At 43.1% G+C, this 16,584-nt stretch overlaps 1 protein-coding gene across 1 annotated transcript in view; it reads left to right on the top strand.

The window, feature by feature from the left end:
- NCF2 (neutrophil cytosolic factor 2) overlaps window positions 1-16,584 on the top strand; it is a 45,616-nt gene that overhangs the window by 3,672 nt on the left and 25,360 nt on the right. Inside the window, exon 3 of the mRNA XM_027868611.1 lies at window positions 16,003-16,111. Coding sequence (XP_027724412.1) covers window positions 16,003-16,111 — 109 coding nt within the window. The remainder of the gene's footprint in view (window positions 1-16,002; window positions 16,112-16,584) is intronic.

The raw sequence follows: 16,584 nt of genomic DNA, 5'->3' as shown, positions 1-16,584 counted from the left end.
GTTTTCTCTCTGGTCTTTGAATACTCCAGAGGGAATCTACAGAGAGAGCCAAAGGGAACACAGGCTACCTCTTCTAGCTGACCCCAACTAAAAAGACGAAATAAAGCCATTCCTCTCATCCGCTCTAGCAATTTTATCAGTGGCAACAGACCACGTGTGAAAGTGATGGAGAGAAACCACAGGTTCTTCAGAGGGACTTTTGACAGCAAGTCATACTGAAGTCCTAGAGCTTTGGAGAAACTGGGTTCAGTCAGGATAAAATGAAACAGAATATTCTCATCAAAGTCTGGGGAAAAGAGAAGAGGAAGGGAATAAATATTTATTAAGTGCCTACCATGGGCCAGACATGTTATAAAAATTATCTCATTTGATCTTTATAACAATCCTGTAAGGTGAGTGCTATTATTATTCCCATTTTACAGTTGAGAAAACTAAGGCAGACAGAGGTTAATTGACTTGCCCAGAGTCACACAGCTCATAAGAATATGAGGCTAGATTTGAACTCAGGTCTTCCTGACTCAAAGCCTAGTGCTCTATCTTCTGCACCATCTGGCCACCAGGTCTCAATTAAAATGTGATGAATAACAATGAAACAGGGGCAGGTAGGTGGGGCTGGATACAGCACCGGCTCTGGAGTCAGGAGTACCTGAGTTCAAAGTCAGCCTCAGACGCTTGATACTTACTAGCAATGTGACCTTGGGCAGGTCACTTAACCCCAGTTGCCTCTCCAATAAAATAAAATAACATAACATAACAATGAAATGTTACTAAGGAAGGTCAAATTTGCTATACACCTTCAACTGTAGTTTAAATTTTTCTTTGAAAATCTGTGCTGGGTATATCATCTTTAAAAATCGTGTTTGACCAAGACTGGTCCCAAAGAATAGATGAGCAAATAAATGTACCTCCATCTGTCCCTTCTTTGCTGAGGTGGGGATCCAAGAGAGCAAAATTCTGCATATGTTGTCAGACACAGTTGATGTAGTGATTAGTTTTGCTAAAGAACTTTTAAAAAAAAAAAGATGGTTCTTTGGGTGGAAACAGACATATTTGGAAGTAAAAGTGATATGAAAACAAAAGATATCAATAAATACTTTAAAAATAAATATAGTATTTGATGACGTTATTTAAGGTCAGCTAAATAAATTAATATCTTCAGTGTTTAAAGGGGGAAGTGTGGACTTGTTTTAAGCCATCTCTTTGACATAAGGCCGAATGCTGTTCCAGACCTGGCTCTGCCTTATGTGACCTTGGACAAGCCATTTCCCTCAAAGGGAAGGTTGGATCTGATGCTCCTTAAAGTCTTTATCAGTTCAAACCATCTCTAAGCTTTTACTGCTTTGGACTACATTGCCATGACTAAGGTTCCACTTGGAGGTACTCATACCTTTTTGACATTTGGTTCACAAGTTTACTTTGCAAATTTGTCATTCAATAAGCTAATATCTTCCTCCCTCCCCCATTATGACATAATAAAAATGCTACAAGGTTCTTACTGTATTTTTTCAATGTTAACATTATATCGATTTTTTTTTGTTTTTATATCACCCAGTGAACCATTTCTACTAACATAGAATAAAAGAAGGAAGAAGAAAAAAGTTTAGACATCTACCCCAAATGTCAACAGAGTCTGACTGCATATGCAATGTTCTGTTCCCATTGTCCCCCAGCTCTGCCAAAAAGGGTGGAAACTGTACTTTCTCATCTCTTCCTGGGGCTGAGCTCGGCCATTGTAACAGACAGCATTCAGTTTCATTTGTTGTCATCATTCTCTCTATTTACCTTATTTCTTCTATATTTTCCCCCAATTTAATTTTACTATTTTTACTTATTACCAAGTATTTCTTTCCATCTTTCTCACTTTTCTACCCTTCCTCCCCCACCTCCATTAAACAATGAAAAGAAAGAAGAAAACCTTTGTGAAAATACATATAATTAAAGAAAACATGAGCAGCTAAGTGGCACAGTGGATAGAATGCCAGACCCAGAATCCAGAAGACTCATCTTCCTGAGTTCAAACCTGGCCTCAGACACTTACTAGCTGTGTGACCTTGGATAAGTCACTTAACCCTGTTTGCCTCAGTTTCCTCATCTGTAAAATGAGCTAGAGAAGGAAATAAAAAACCACTCCAGTATCTTTGCCAAGAAAACCCCAAATGGGGTCACAAAGAGTCAGACACAATTGAACAACAACAACAACAAACAAAAAAAAACAACCAAATTTCTGCATAAGCTATGTCCAAAAATGGATGTCTCATTCTGCATTTTAAGTCCATCACTTCTATTGTAGGAAGTTGTTAGAATGTTTCACGTTCAATTCTCTGGAATCATGATTGATCAGAGTGCTGAAGTCTTTCAGAGTTGTTTTTCTTTATAATGTTGTCATCATGTAAATTGTTCTCTTAGTTCTGATTATACAACTTTGCATCAGTTCATAGAGATTTTGCCTATTTCCTTTGAAACTGTCCATTTCATAACTTCTTATAGTGCAAGAATCTGTTACATTCATATATCATAATTTGTTTAGCCACTCCCCAATAAGTTAAGGATTTAATTGATGAGGGGCATGTAGCAACTCAGCTTATAAAGCATGATGTGGTGGTGAAAAAAGACGACCTTGTTGATAACAGAAGTCCATCATCACAGAGAAACTTGCAGAAGTGGACAAGTACCTAGCTGATGGTGCTGGTGAACATTTACAATTAATTAACCTCTGGCTACAGTGACACAGCAATTAACTTACAATATGAACTGAAAACTCAGTATTTTTGTACGTTTCAATGGTAATAAAAGTTTGGATATAAAAATAATTTTAAAAGGGGCAGGAGGGTGGTGCAGTGAATAGAGCACTGGAGTCAGGAGGACCTGAGCTTAAATCTAGCCTCAGATACACACACACACACACACACACACACACACACACACACACACACACACACACCATTTAGTTTCCAGTTTGGGGCTACCATGAAAAGATCTGATATTTGCTTGTTGTTGCTGTTTTTACTTCTTGCCTCAGCCTGGACTGACTTTGGGTTGAACCTATCTGGCTCCTCAGAGTTCACCCACACGACTGGGTTCTAAGTTTCCCCTTTGAAATGGGTTCCTTTGAATAAAAGGTGGTTTTAGATAAAGTCCTTTTGAAGCAAATCACCTTAGGGATTAGCATTGTAACATCTCACCTCAATCTCCTTGCTACTGTTACTGCCTGCCAATGGGATCTCTAGCTTCCCACATACCCCTGTCCAGGACTGTCCTGTTCTGTTTTGTGAAAGCTCACTATAGCTAGATCATCTCTGGCCCCTGGCCATGCTTTACTGCCTGTTACTGCCTTGCACCTTGTCCACTATTCCATCTCTTGCTCTGGGTACAGTAATTAAGTCAATGCTACCATTGCTCCTGAAAAGGGCATGTTATTCAATTATTCTGTGGCTCCACTTACCATTCCTGGGATTTTCTGGACCAAAACACCCTTCCTTGACCACCCTTTCCCTCTATGTGTTGATTTCCTTTATTAGAATGCAAATTCCTCGACTGATTCACTTCTGTATTTGTATCCCCAGTCCTTAACACCAGGACCTAGCACCTAATATAATACCAATAACAACGACAATAATAATAGCCAACATGTATATAGCAATTTTAAGGTTTGCAAGGCACTTTACGGTGTTATCTCATTTAATCCTTCCAACAACCCTGAGAGGTAGGTGTTATTATTATCCCCATTTTACAGTTGAGGAAATTGAGGCTGAGAGATTAGCTGACTAATCTAAGTCATAAGTATCTGTAGCAGGAATTAAACAAAGGTCTTCCTGACTCCCTGACCTGGTCTCAGTCTACTATGTTACCTGCAGTTGCTTCATTCATTCAGAGTTCAAGGCCATTTTGCTTGGTCTAGGTTGAAATTTCCTTCATGTATTTTATGAAGAAAGGGTTTGCTAAAGTGAGATTTGTGGTGGGCTACTTTAGGACATTTTAGGAATTTTAGCACATCCCTCCATGCAAGGACTTGCCCAGGGTCACTTGACTGAGAAGTGTCTAAGGCAGGATTCAGATTCAAGTCTTTTTTGGGGGGGGGGGGGGCTAGGCAATGGGGTTAAGTAACTTGTCCAGGGTCACACAGCTAGTAAGCGTCAAGTGTCTGAGGCCAGATTTGAACTCAGGTCCTCCTGAATCCAGGGCGGGTGCTAGATTCAAGTCTTTTTGAACTCCCAGTCCAGCTCTCTATCCACAACCTAACTTTGATGCTTCCCTCAGAAGAAATCGACTTGCCTGGGGCTACAAAGCAGTTAAAAAATATCTGAGGCAGTATTCGAACTCAGGTCTTCCTGGTTCTAAGTACAACACCTTATTCACTCTGCCCCCTGGTGGCCACCAACACTTGGATTCAGACGGCTTTTGCTTCAGATGGCCCCTGTTGAGGTTAATGCTGACAGCAGTACAGGACTAGTTGATTGGCTACAGCAATTATCGTAACCCTCCTCATGGGTGAAGGATCTCTTAGCGGCTGCCAAGGGGCCCATACTTGGTTTCATGGGAATGTGGATGTAGAAGAAAAAGAATTAGCTTGCTAATGTAGCAGGGGCCCAGCTTGGAGCTGTCAGCTACCCAGCGGTTTTCTAAGGGGGTTGCATTTTCCAAATGGCAACAAGGACAGCAAAGAACTATTAGGAAGGGGGCGGAGGGATGAAAAGGAGCATTCTTCTTGTCTGCCTTTTTGATACAATTCTGGGATATATACAGTAGAAATGCCACCCAGGCTGCTGGGACACAGCGCGCCCACACACGTACCATCTGAGTTCTATTTAGGAACCACTTTTACCGAGCTCCTTTAGACAGAGAACATCAGGAAACACAGATGTGTCAAGGCTGTCTCCCCCCTAGCTGAGGCCAAAGGGAGGAGGAAGAGGAGGAGAGAGGGGAAGGAGAGAAATTGGTTTGAAATAAGACAGAGGATGGAGGGGTCAGAGAGGGGCAAGGGAAGAGGGCAGGTGTCCTTCAAAAGAAAAGACCATTTTGCAACGCGATGAGGACATACATATAAGCAGGGAATGCCTGGGATGGATTGGGTTTCACCAGAGGAACTTCCTGCACTCTCTACTGGGGTTTGACCAGAGGAACTTCCTGCCCTCTCTACTGGGGTAGAGAGTGGGTAACGCCAGGATGGCAGGTGTGATCTCTGAGAACTTGACAGAAGCTTTGGGGTTGCTAGTGCTTTTCCTCCGAGATTATCCTGCATCTGTTCAGCGTATGTGTGTGCTTATTATATGCATATATCGTGTATGTATATATTTTATATCATATACAATATATTATATGTATATATCTAGATCTAGATCTCTATATTTAGAATATATATGAAGTACATACAAGATATATATGTACAAATATCTTGTATGCACTATCTATGCATATATATGTGTATATATGTATATAATATACACATTATATACATACATATATAATCTTGTATGTATATAATTGTTCTCATGTTGTCTTCCCCCATTAGAATGTGAACTCCCTGAGGGAGCTTTATTTTTTCCTGTTTCCACATCCCCATCTCTCTGCATCCTCCCTGGCACATAGTGAGGGTTTAATAAATGTTTGTTCACTGGCTGAGTAGAAGCTTCTGGGCTGGTTCCGTAAAGGTGAACTGAGCAAATACTTGGTGAGGTGAGCTGGAGTGTGGGGGACAGGGTGTTAGTACCTGGAGTCTGAGTCCCATTCAGGCAAGGATCATAGGATTCCACATTTAAAGTTGGAACGGACTTTGGAAGTCATCTAATCCAAAGTCTTCAATTTACAGATGAGGAAAGCAGGGCTTAGGAAGGTGAAGGAATGTGCCCTGAAGTCACACAGATAGTAAATAGCAGAGCCAAAGCTTGAAGCCAAGTTGGACAACTTGGACTCCAGCACTTTTGTGACATACCATACTGCCCAGTTTTTGTTGTTGTTGTTGTTGCTGAATTGTATTCAGCTTTATCCGACTTTTCACAGCCCCCATTTGGGGTTTTCTTGGCAAAGATACTGGAGTGGTTTGCCGTTTCCTTCTCCAGCTCATTTTGCAGATGAGGAAACTGAGGCAAATAGGGTTAAGTGACTTGCCTGGTGTCACACAACTAGTAAGTGTCTGAGACCAGATTTGAACTCAGGAAGAGGAGTCTGACTTCAGGCTTGGCACTCTGTCCACTGTGCCACCTAGCTGCCCCACTGATCAGTTTACTTGGACTTTACAGCAAAGCATTTCAAGTCTTCCGGGTCATCCTGGGTGGGGAAAATGGAGAGATGGGGACATCAAAGTGCATTAGAAAGCAGCTAAATGACTGAATAAAAAGACTAGTTACCATCAATTCAATACCAAGTGAAGTGGATCTGGTGTCCCCCAGGGGTCTGGGCTGGGACGGGTGCCCTAGGACATTTTTATCAATGACTTACTTGGATAAAGACATGGCACACTCATCTGAGTTGTGGATGACATAAAGCTTGGGGGTCAAGAGGCAAGTCATCCCCTCAATTTAATACACACTTAGTAATTATGAGCTCCTTGAGGGCAGAGACCATCTTTGGCCTCTTTTTGTATCACCTATGCTCAGCATAGTGCCTGGCACATAATAGTTACTTAATAAATGTTTGTCGACAGACTGATTCATTAGCACCTACTATATACAATGAACAATTGGATGTAGCTCTGATAGTATAAAGCACTAATGATACAAAGATGAAACAGCTGAGTTTCCACCATTGAGGAACTTGCAATGTAGTAGGAAGGATGAAGAAAATACATGGCCAACCATGATACAAGTTATCATGTAAGTGGATAGGAGAGTTCAAAGCAGAGATTTGGGATGAGAGAGAATGATTCCTATGTATCAGAGATCTGGGATGGGGAAGGACACTAGAGAACACTTTCCATGCATCAAGAGATCTGGGATGGGAGAGGACAAAGAAGGGCAGACCAAGGTCAAGGAATTGTGAAGTCTGGTTTGGTTGGAATGTAGACTGTATTCAAAGAGCATTATGTGATTAGGCTGGACAGGTGGTTTGGAACCAGATTGAGGGAGGCCTAGAACTTCCTGGATTATGAGTTTTGATTTGTTTTGCTTTGGTAGCTGGTAGAGGGATTGCTGAAGACTTTGGAGCAAAAGAATGATCTGGTAAAATCTTTGAATGAGATTAGAAAGAATGTACTGGAGAAGGAAGAGTGGAAGCTTGGAGACCAGTCAGGAAGCTATTGTCATTATCCAGAGGAGGGGTGATGAGATCCTGAACTAGGGAATCAGATCTTATTAACCTGGCCTTGCTGATAGTGAGAGGGAAAAGGAAGGGATGCCTAACATGGTGGATCCTTGCACAACCCAGTTAAGTCTCTTAAGGATATAAGCCTCAGTTCCTTCACTTATAAAATGGCGATAATAGTAGCCCCTGCTTCGCAGGATTATTGTGGAGATCCTTAAATTCAAGTGATGATGAGGATGGTTGGGAGAAATGCTGGCAAAGGAGAATAGATAGTATATGACAACTGATTGCCACCAAGTGGGATATTGAATAGAGGGGAATGCTGGGGATCATGAAGTTGTTTGTTGTTCAGTTTTTTTTTTCAGTCGTGTCCAACCCTTTTGGGGTTTTTTTTTTTTGGCAGAGATAGTGGAGTGATTTGCCATTTCTTTCTGTAGCTCATTTTACAGATGAGGAAACTGAGGTAAACAGAGTTGAGTGACTTGCCCAGGGTCACACAGCTGGTAAGTGTCTGAGGCCAGAATTAAACTCGGGAAGATGAGTCTTCCTGACTCTAGGACCAGCATTCTGTGCACTATGGCACCACGCCCATGAAATATATTAGAGAGGTACAAAACAAAGTGTTATGAGAAATCTGAGGGGAAGTTCATTACCAAAGAATGTAGTGGGTGGGGGAATCCAGAAAAGCTTCCTGTTTTCAACAGGAAGCACGATTGAAGAACCAAGTCAAGAGCAGATGCAAATCCACGGGCAGGGCACTGGGTGTGGATTGACAAGAGTGGCAAGGTGAAGTCCAGGCTAAGGTCTGAAGCAAAATAGCTAATAATAATAAGCAATTATTAGATAATATTTATAAAAAGCACTGAGCACAGTGTGTGATACCTGGTAGGTACTATTTAAATGCTTATTCTTTTCCCTCCCCTCTATTTATATAATGTTTTAAAATTTGCAAAAGGATTTACAAATATTATCTCATTTTATCCTCACAAGCCTATGAGATAGGTGCTATTATTATCCCATTTTACAGTTGAGGAAACTGAGGCAGACAGAACTTAAGTGACTTGCCAGGGTCTCCTAGCTAGTAAGGGTCTAAGCTGGATTTAAACTCAGGTCTTCCCAAGTCTTGTATTTGCTGTGCCACCTAGTTGCCCAAACCAGGGATCACTCCAAAGAGGGGGATGTGCTGCCTTTGAGTGAGTGGCTTAGATTTTCTCCAGGTTTATCCTGGAAAGGGTGCATGTCTGTCTCAGCTTTCAAAGTTGAGACATGGACTGGCTCCCTAAGGGCACTCAGGAATCCTCCATGCTGGGTACAGTAGACAGTGCTATATCCTTAGAGCAGATGAGGCATTCCCCTGAAGTCAGGATGCATGTGACCTTCTCTCCAAGGTCGTGAAGTTGTCACTGTTCAAATAATTTCCCAGGGTTGGGGGCTGGGAGGAGAATAATAGGATTTGGCCCAGGGCCATGATGGGAGTATTTTTATCAAGAATTTTTCCATTTTTTAAAAAATATGAAGCATATTTCTTGCCTGGGTGGTTCATTAATCCAGTCTTTCCTTGTCTCACTTGGCACAGATCTCTGGATGTCCTGATGGGCCGGGGAATTGGATATAAGGATAGCTTACTGGGCTAATTCAATATCTCCATAAAGATAGGGACCCTGACACAGCAGGGTTTGACTCACAACTGAAATTAATTTGTCCTCTAGGGAGAAAAAAAATCTTATTTGTAGGTTAATGATGAGAGTTTTCCCTCTGAGGCCCCTCAGCTGTATTATAAACAGTGAGTATAATATAGTAGAAATTGTACAGGACAAAGAATCAGGACACTTCGCTTCTAATCTAGGCTGTTATTGTCTGTTCCTCTCTTGCCCAGCCCTCAGTGACTCAGCCCCACTGTCTTGGCTGGGGCAAGCTTACCCAACTCTCCTGAACTTGGAAGATGGTGAGAATGATGGCTTCCCTCTTTCTATCTCAAGGGACCATTATAAGAGTAAATTCTATCATATACTGTGTACCTACACACACACAGCTGCACCTGACTTCACTGGTATAAGGACATTCCTTCTACCAACACAGGTTAGCACCCAATTTGCCATTAATAGTCTTAGACCAAATGTTCACAGAACAAAAAGAACAAAAAACAAAAAACAGAAAGATTTGTTCTGTGAAGTTTGGATTCAGTCAAAGGGCCGCACTTGAGGACCTAGAGGGCCACATGTGGCCTCTGGGCCACAGGTTCCCCACCCCGATCTCCGATATTTTCTTGGGCACTGAACAGTTGAGTGATTTGCTCCCAGAATCCCACAGCCAGTATGTGTCAGAGGTGAGACTTCATACTTAGTTCTATACTGACTCTAACCGTTCTACAACACTGCCTTACGTTAAGTCCTAGGGCCTAGACTTGTGATTTCATTGGTATAAGGAACTTCCAGATGAAGAAAGTCTTTCAACCAATGCACTTGGCTCCTTCTATGCAACTTCTAATCTTAGAAAGTTGACTGAAAGGTTCAATGACTTGCCCAGGGCCCTATGGGCAGTGTGGGTTAGAAGTGGGACCTGAATCCAGCTCTTCCTGCCTGCCAGGCCAGCTCTCTCTCCACTAAACTATGCCAACTCTCCTCTGTTATGTAATAATAACTAGCATTTATATAGCACCTTAAGGTTTGCAAAGTGCTTTACAAATATTATCACATTTTATCTTCACCACAATCCTGGGGGGTAAAGTGCTTTTACTATCACCATCTTACAAATGAGTAAGTTGAGGCAGGCACATTGATACACTTATTCAGGGAAGTGCAAAGATATGTTAGAAACAATCTTATTCAAATTGCTTAATGAAAACAAGAGCAATCTTTATAACATTAATTATAAGGCAGGGTCTATCTACACTTAACATCACAAAATCTCAGAACTGCAAGGCAATGATTTTTTTTTTCGGTCCAGTCATTGAACCAGTTCCAAATCCACCTAACCAGGTGGTTGTCTAGGCTACATCTCTCCATCTTGTGCGTAAGAGTAGCATGAGAGATGTTGTTAAATGCTTTACAAAGATCTAGCTAAACCATGTCTATAGTATTCCCCTGATCTACCACTCTAGTCAGCCCAACAAAAAAAGGAAATAAAGTGAGGGTTCCATCGCCAGTTCTTGAGAAAATCACGCTGGCTCTTTGTCATCACCACTTCCTTTTCCAGATTTTTGCTAACTACCCTTTAATATACTCTACTTTTGCCAGGAATCAAAGTCAAACTCAATGTATGACAGTTAGCAGACTCCATTTTCTTCCCCTTTTCGAAAATTGAGGCCACGCTTGACTTTCTCTAGGCCGGCAGCACCTCTCCTGTTCTATGTGATGTTTCAAAGATGAGAAAGAGGATGTTAGCAATCCCCTGTCAGTCCTTCCAGGACCCTGGGATATTGTTTGACTGGACCTAGCCCCCTGAAGTCTCCAAGGGCAGTTAGACTCTCTCTTCTTGGTGCCTTGCTTTTGCTGGGTATCCACTTCCCATTAGCCATTTTTGTTCTGCCCTTTCCAGGCCAAAGATCATTTTCCTTGGCAGAGAAAATAGAAGTAAGAGAAGAATGAGGCGTCTCTGGCTTATTCTGGTCAGTTGTTAGTTATCCTGTCCTTCCCAAACAATGGTCCTTTCCCTTCCTGGATCCTCTTATTGTCAATTAAGCTAAACACCCAACTCTCACCTTTTTGTAATTGTTGCTGCAATGTGTTGGCATTGTTGATCTATGATTTTTACCAGTTTGGGAGCTCTTTCCACTGAATTAATTGAGGCCCCACCACACCATAGTAGAATGTCTTCTTAAAGTGATACGGTCAAAACTATTCGTCACCCTATGGACAACCTAATCTTCTAATGATTTTCCTGTCAGAAGTTAGCTGGGTTGATCCTTGTGAACAAATACACAGATGGATCATTATAGGTCCCACACTGGAAGCTTTTCCAATTGGGGAGAATCTTCCAGAATTTAACATTCGACCATTCTAGTCTTTGAGGATCCAAGGTCATTTTTGTGCCATACTGAGGCATGGGTAAGAATTTTTTTGGAGATTAAAATGCTTGTGATAATTAATTATAAAAATATTGGTATTAATAATACAATTGTAAAAAGTAGAAATAAAATAATTCCATTTCCTAGTTCTAAAAGTCAGATTCTTCCCATATTTAACTTTAGAACAAACTAACATGCATGCTACTTGATGAGTTACCTTATACAAGCAAATCAGAATAACCTACTTCTTCATGAACCACAAGGGATCTGCCTTCCTAATGTAGTAGTTAATCAGGCAGAAGCACACAGAAAATCAACTTCCTTGAGACTGGGATCCTGTCTCCTACTTCTTTTATATCCTTACCGTTGTGGTTGTTGAGTCATTTCAGTCGTATCTGACCCTTTGTGATCTCATTTGGGGTTTTCTTGGCAAAGATGTTGGAGCGGTTTGCCATTTCCTTCTCCAGCTCATTTTACAGATGAGGAAACTGAGGCAAACAGGGTTAAGTGACTTGCCCAGGGTCACACAGCTAGTAAGTGTCTGAGGCCATATTTGAACTCAGGAAGAGTCTTCCTGATACCAGGCCAGGTGCTCTATCTATCTGACACCTAGCTGCAGAAGGCAGCCTTGTAAACACAGTGGGCACCTGGTACCCACTTGTTGAATGAATTGTAATAATAAAACTATAGGATATTAAAGCAGAAAAGGTATCTAAGAGATCAGCTACTCCAACTCCTTCATTATACATAGGAGGAAATTGAGGCCCAGAGGCATAAAGGAACTTTTCCAAGGTCACATGGTTTGTTGGTTTCAGTAGGGAAAAGGGTGTGAGAATAAGCATTTACTTAGCTCCTACTATGTGCTAAGCACTTTTTACAAATATTCTGTTGTTTGAGCCTTACAAGAACCCGGCAAGGTAGGTACAGGAGAAGACCATACTAGAGCCTGGGTTCCATGTAGTTCAAGTACACACACACACACACACACACACACACACACACACATGTATATATGTATATATGTATGCACACACATACTTATATATGTACACACATATGTGTATGTGTGTATATTGGGCGGGGGGAGGGGAGGGGAGGCAATCGAGGTTAAGTGACTTGTCCAGGGTCACACAGCTAGGAAATATCTGAGGCTGAATTTGAACTCAGGTCCTCCTGACTTTAAGACTGGTGCTCTATCCACTGTACCACCTAGTTGCCCTATAAAAGATTGTATTTAAAACAATTACAACCTTGTCTTTGGATGGTTATCACAATGACTTCCCATATCATATTTAAAATGCTTAAGATCCTGCATTTACATGTTGTTATATTCCCACCAGAGATTGTCCCCTTGATGGGGCAGAATTGGGGTTAGAACTTGGGGTCTGCTGACTCCCAGGGCCCTTCTGACTGGAACCCACACTACCATACTTGAATCCTAAGGAAGCCAAGAAATGGCTGCCAAGTTCTTCTCAAAAAGATGTCTTGAGGCCCAGAAGAAACTGAGGCCCAGCCAAGTTAATTCACCTGCCCAAGTTCACATAGGATATAAGAATTAGAGACAGGATTATAAACTGACTTCTCTCACTCCAGACACAGCTTTCCATGTGCCACACAGCCTCCCGAAAAGAGGTAGGGGAAGGGAACTGATTTGTCCATGGTCACACACTGAACAGAAGAGCCAAGATTCCTGCTGAAGACCCAAACCTCAGCTCTCTGCTGTGACTCCAATCACAGTAGCCTAATAAACTGTGTTTGATGCAGGATGTCAAGGAGCAAAGACACAGCCATAACAACTGTAAGCTTACTATAGGGAGTGCTGAGTAATATACCTACCACAGTGATATGCTCATACCTGAAGGCTAGAAGAAGACAGAGGCACATTCCCTTCGCTGCCAACACCTGGCCCTTCATTTTGAACAGTCCTGTGGAAATGAAACTACAGGATCTCAGGAGGCTGAACCTACCTAGATAATTATGGTCCCCACCAGCCAAAAAAGGGAGCTGGATGTTTCAATATAAGCATAAACCATTCCTAGTTGCCTTTGGAAACTGCAGTGGTGAGCAGGTCAGATGAGGCCAGACACAGGGGTTGGTGGGATTCCTTTGGAGTCAGGGGCTACTGCTTTCTTCATCAGTCACCCTGGCTGCATATGCCTTCTCCTTGTTTGACTCTTTGTGATCTCATGTAGGATTTTCTTGGCAAAAATACTGGAGTGGTTTGCCATTTCCTTCTCCAGCTCATTTTACAGATGAGGAAACTGAGGCAAACAGGGTGAAGTGACTTGCCCAGGGTCACACATCTAAGAAGTGTCAGAGGCTGGATTTAGTCTCAGGTCCTCCTCACTCCAAGCCCAGCCCTCTATCCACTGCACCACCTAGCCGCCCCTAGGCATCCACTACACCGGTGAAACAATAGCTTCAGTTCCCCACCCCCACCCCCAGCCCAAAATGAATAGATGATACTGTGTGCCAGGCAAGGGGAGACAGAGGTAAAAAGATTGAAAAAAAAAAGTTTCAGTCTCTGACCTTGAATTTAGAATCTGCTGGGGATGGAGGGTGGAATTTCTCACTCCAGATGAGGGTACCTGACCTCGTCAGCCTGCATCCCTGACAATGAATCCAATAATTAGTTCAATCTATAATGATGATAATAATAAGTGCCCCCCAGGTCATAGAGAGCCATGCCCTAACACAGAAGCAAAAAAGATTCTTTCTCCTTATAGAGAACAGGAGGAAAGGAACAAACCAAAGAGTCAAGTAGATTGCAGAATCCTTATTAGAAAAGCAGTGATGGTCGGTTGGGTGGCAGGGGGGTGGGGTGGTTGGTTGGTTTTTGCAAAGGGAGCATAAGAAGGCCTCAAAAGCGGAGAAGTGAGTGGGATCCAGCCGAGGGATCCAGCCTGGGCAGAAGGGGCCGTCTTTGCCACTTGGGTGTGCTGTCGGAGGGAGTGAGTGTGGGTGCCCACAGCCTTGCAGCTAAATCAGGCGGTGACATTTCTTGCTTGGCAAGGAGGCTCCCTCTGACTCAGCTCTTTGACTCAGAGGACTGAGAAGGGGAATGAAAACTGTAGGGGAATGGAGTGGGGAGGGGAGAAAGCTGGCGGCCCCTGGACTTACAGTGAGAGGCGCCGCCAGTCCGCTTCTGGATAGAGGAGCCAAAGTCAGGGCTGTCGGAAAGATGGAAGTGTTTGTGCTGACAGAGAAAGAAAGGCTGACCTTGTGGTAACTTGAGACAAAACAGCTTGAGGGGAAGGGAAGGAGAGAGCTATATGGGGGGTGGGGCGGGGGTGTTGTACAGGACTGCCACTCAGCTTTGGTGAATAGGCCAGTCCCGAGCCAAGAAATGGGATGGCTTCTGCCCTCTGGAGATCAGTGGGAATGGCACCAATAGGGACCTTCTCCTTGAGTCTGTTCGTTGGATCCAGTTCAAATAATCGGTGTTGGAGGAGCAGCTATGGCATAGTGGATATAAGGAAGGGGGAAGGGAATAAGCATTTATTAAGTGTCCACTGTGTGCCAGGCACTGTGCTAAGTGCTTTTACAAATATTGATCTCATTTAATCCTCACAACCACCCTGGGAGGAAGGTGCTATTATTATCCCCATATTACAGATGAGGAAACTGAGGCAAATAGAGGTTTGCCCAAGGTCAGGCAGCTAGTGTCTGAAGTCACATTTGAGCTCAGGTCTTCCTGAGTCAGGAAAACATAGGTTCAATTCCGGCCTTTGGCACATACTGGCCAGATGACCCTAGACAAGTCACTTAACCTGTCTGTGCCACAGGTAATTCTCCAAGACTGTAAATGTGAGGTAGGTGCTAATCTAGCTTGATAGAAAGGATTTTCACACTAGGAATTCACTGTTGCTATTCAATTGTTTGACTCTTTGTGACCTCATGTGGGGTTTTCTTGGCAAAGGTACTGGAGTGGTTTGCCATTATCTTCTCCAGCTCATTTTATAGATGAGGAAACTGAGGCAAACAGGGTGAAGTGACTTGCCCAGGGTCACACATCTAGGAAGTGTCAGAGGCTGGATTTAGTCTCAGGTCCTCCTCACTCCAAGCCCAGCCCTCTATCCACTGCACCACCTAGCCGCCCCTAGGCATCCACTACACCGGTGAAACAATAGCTTCAGTTCCCCACCCCCCACCCCCAGCCCAAAATGAATAGATGATACTGTGTGCAAGGCAAGGGGAGACAGAGGTAAAAAGATGGGAGGAAAAAAAAGATTCAGTGTCTGACCTTGAATTTAGAACCTGCTGGGGATGGAGGGTGGAATTCCAGTAACACAGATAAGTACTTCTCCCGGTAGAATGTGATGGAGGCCAAGGAAAGAGCCAAAGTAGTTTAGGAAAATTGGAGGAAGAGAAGGGATGCGTGCGTGTGTGTCTGTGAGTGTATGCCTCTATGTGTGTCTGTGTGTCTGTGTCTATGTGTGTGTCTCTGGGTGTGTGTTTGTGTCTGTGTGTCTCTGTCTGTATGTCTGTGTCTGTGTGTCTCTGTGTGTCTGTGTGTCTGTGTGTGTCTCTGTGTGTGTCTGTGTCTGTGTGTTTCTGTGTGTGTCTGTGTGTCTATGTGTTTTATGTGTGTCTCTATGTGTGTCTCTGTGTTTGTGTGTCTGTGTATCTTTCTGTGTGTCTATGTGTGTGTGTGTATGTGTGTGCACACGTGTGCATGCATGCCTTTGTGAAAAAGTGGGGAGAGCATTCAGGAAAGTACAGTGGCTCGAATGTGCTGACTAACCTTCTCTGCCCTGCAGATATGACTCAGCTCTCCAAGACCTGAAAGAGGCATTGACTCAGCTCCGAGGGAACCAGCTGATAGATTACAAGATCCTGGGGCTGCAGTTCAAGCTGTTTGCCTGTGAGGTAAAGGCTGAAGCAGAGGTCTGGCAGCTCCCATCTGGACCCCGTTGGGGCTCTCACTGGCTCCTTCAGGCAACTCCTCCTGCAGTTTCTCCATAAAGAATAAAACTGGCTATATGCCACATAGGTGCCTAAGTAATCTTTCCAGAGAACAGCTCTGACCATGACATTCCTTTGCTCAAGAGTTTTCATTGCTATCTACAGCCCCTAGAAAAGAGAAACAAAAATAAAAAAATGAGAAACGAGGCAGGTAGGAGGCACAGTGGATAGAGCTCTGAGCCTGTATTCAAGAAAACTTGAGTTCAAATCCAGCCCCAGACATGACACAGCTAATCGTTGGAATCAGGATTTGAACTCAGGTCTCCATACTCCAGGGTAGCTAGGTGGTGCAGTAGAATGCCAGGGTAGAGTGCCAAGCCTGGAATCAGGAAGACCTGAGTTCAAAATTGGCCTCAGAAATTTACTAGCTATGTGAC

The sequence above is a fragment of the Vombatus ursinus genome, unplaced genomic scaffold (genome assembly GCF_900497805.2).
Source record: "Vombatus ursinus unplaced genomic scaffold, bare-nosed wombat genome assembly UNPS02014789.1, whole genome shotgun sequence".
NCBI classification, from domain to species: domain Eukaryota; kingdom Metazoa; phylum Chordata; class Mammalia; order Diprotodontia; family Vombatidae; genus Vombatus; species Vombatus ursinus.
Note: the sequence above shows the minus strand (reverse complement) of the source record. Positions and strands in the feature narration are given on the sequence as shown.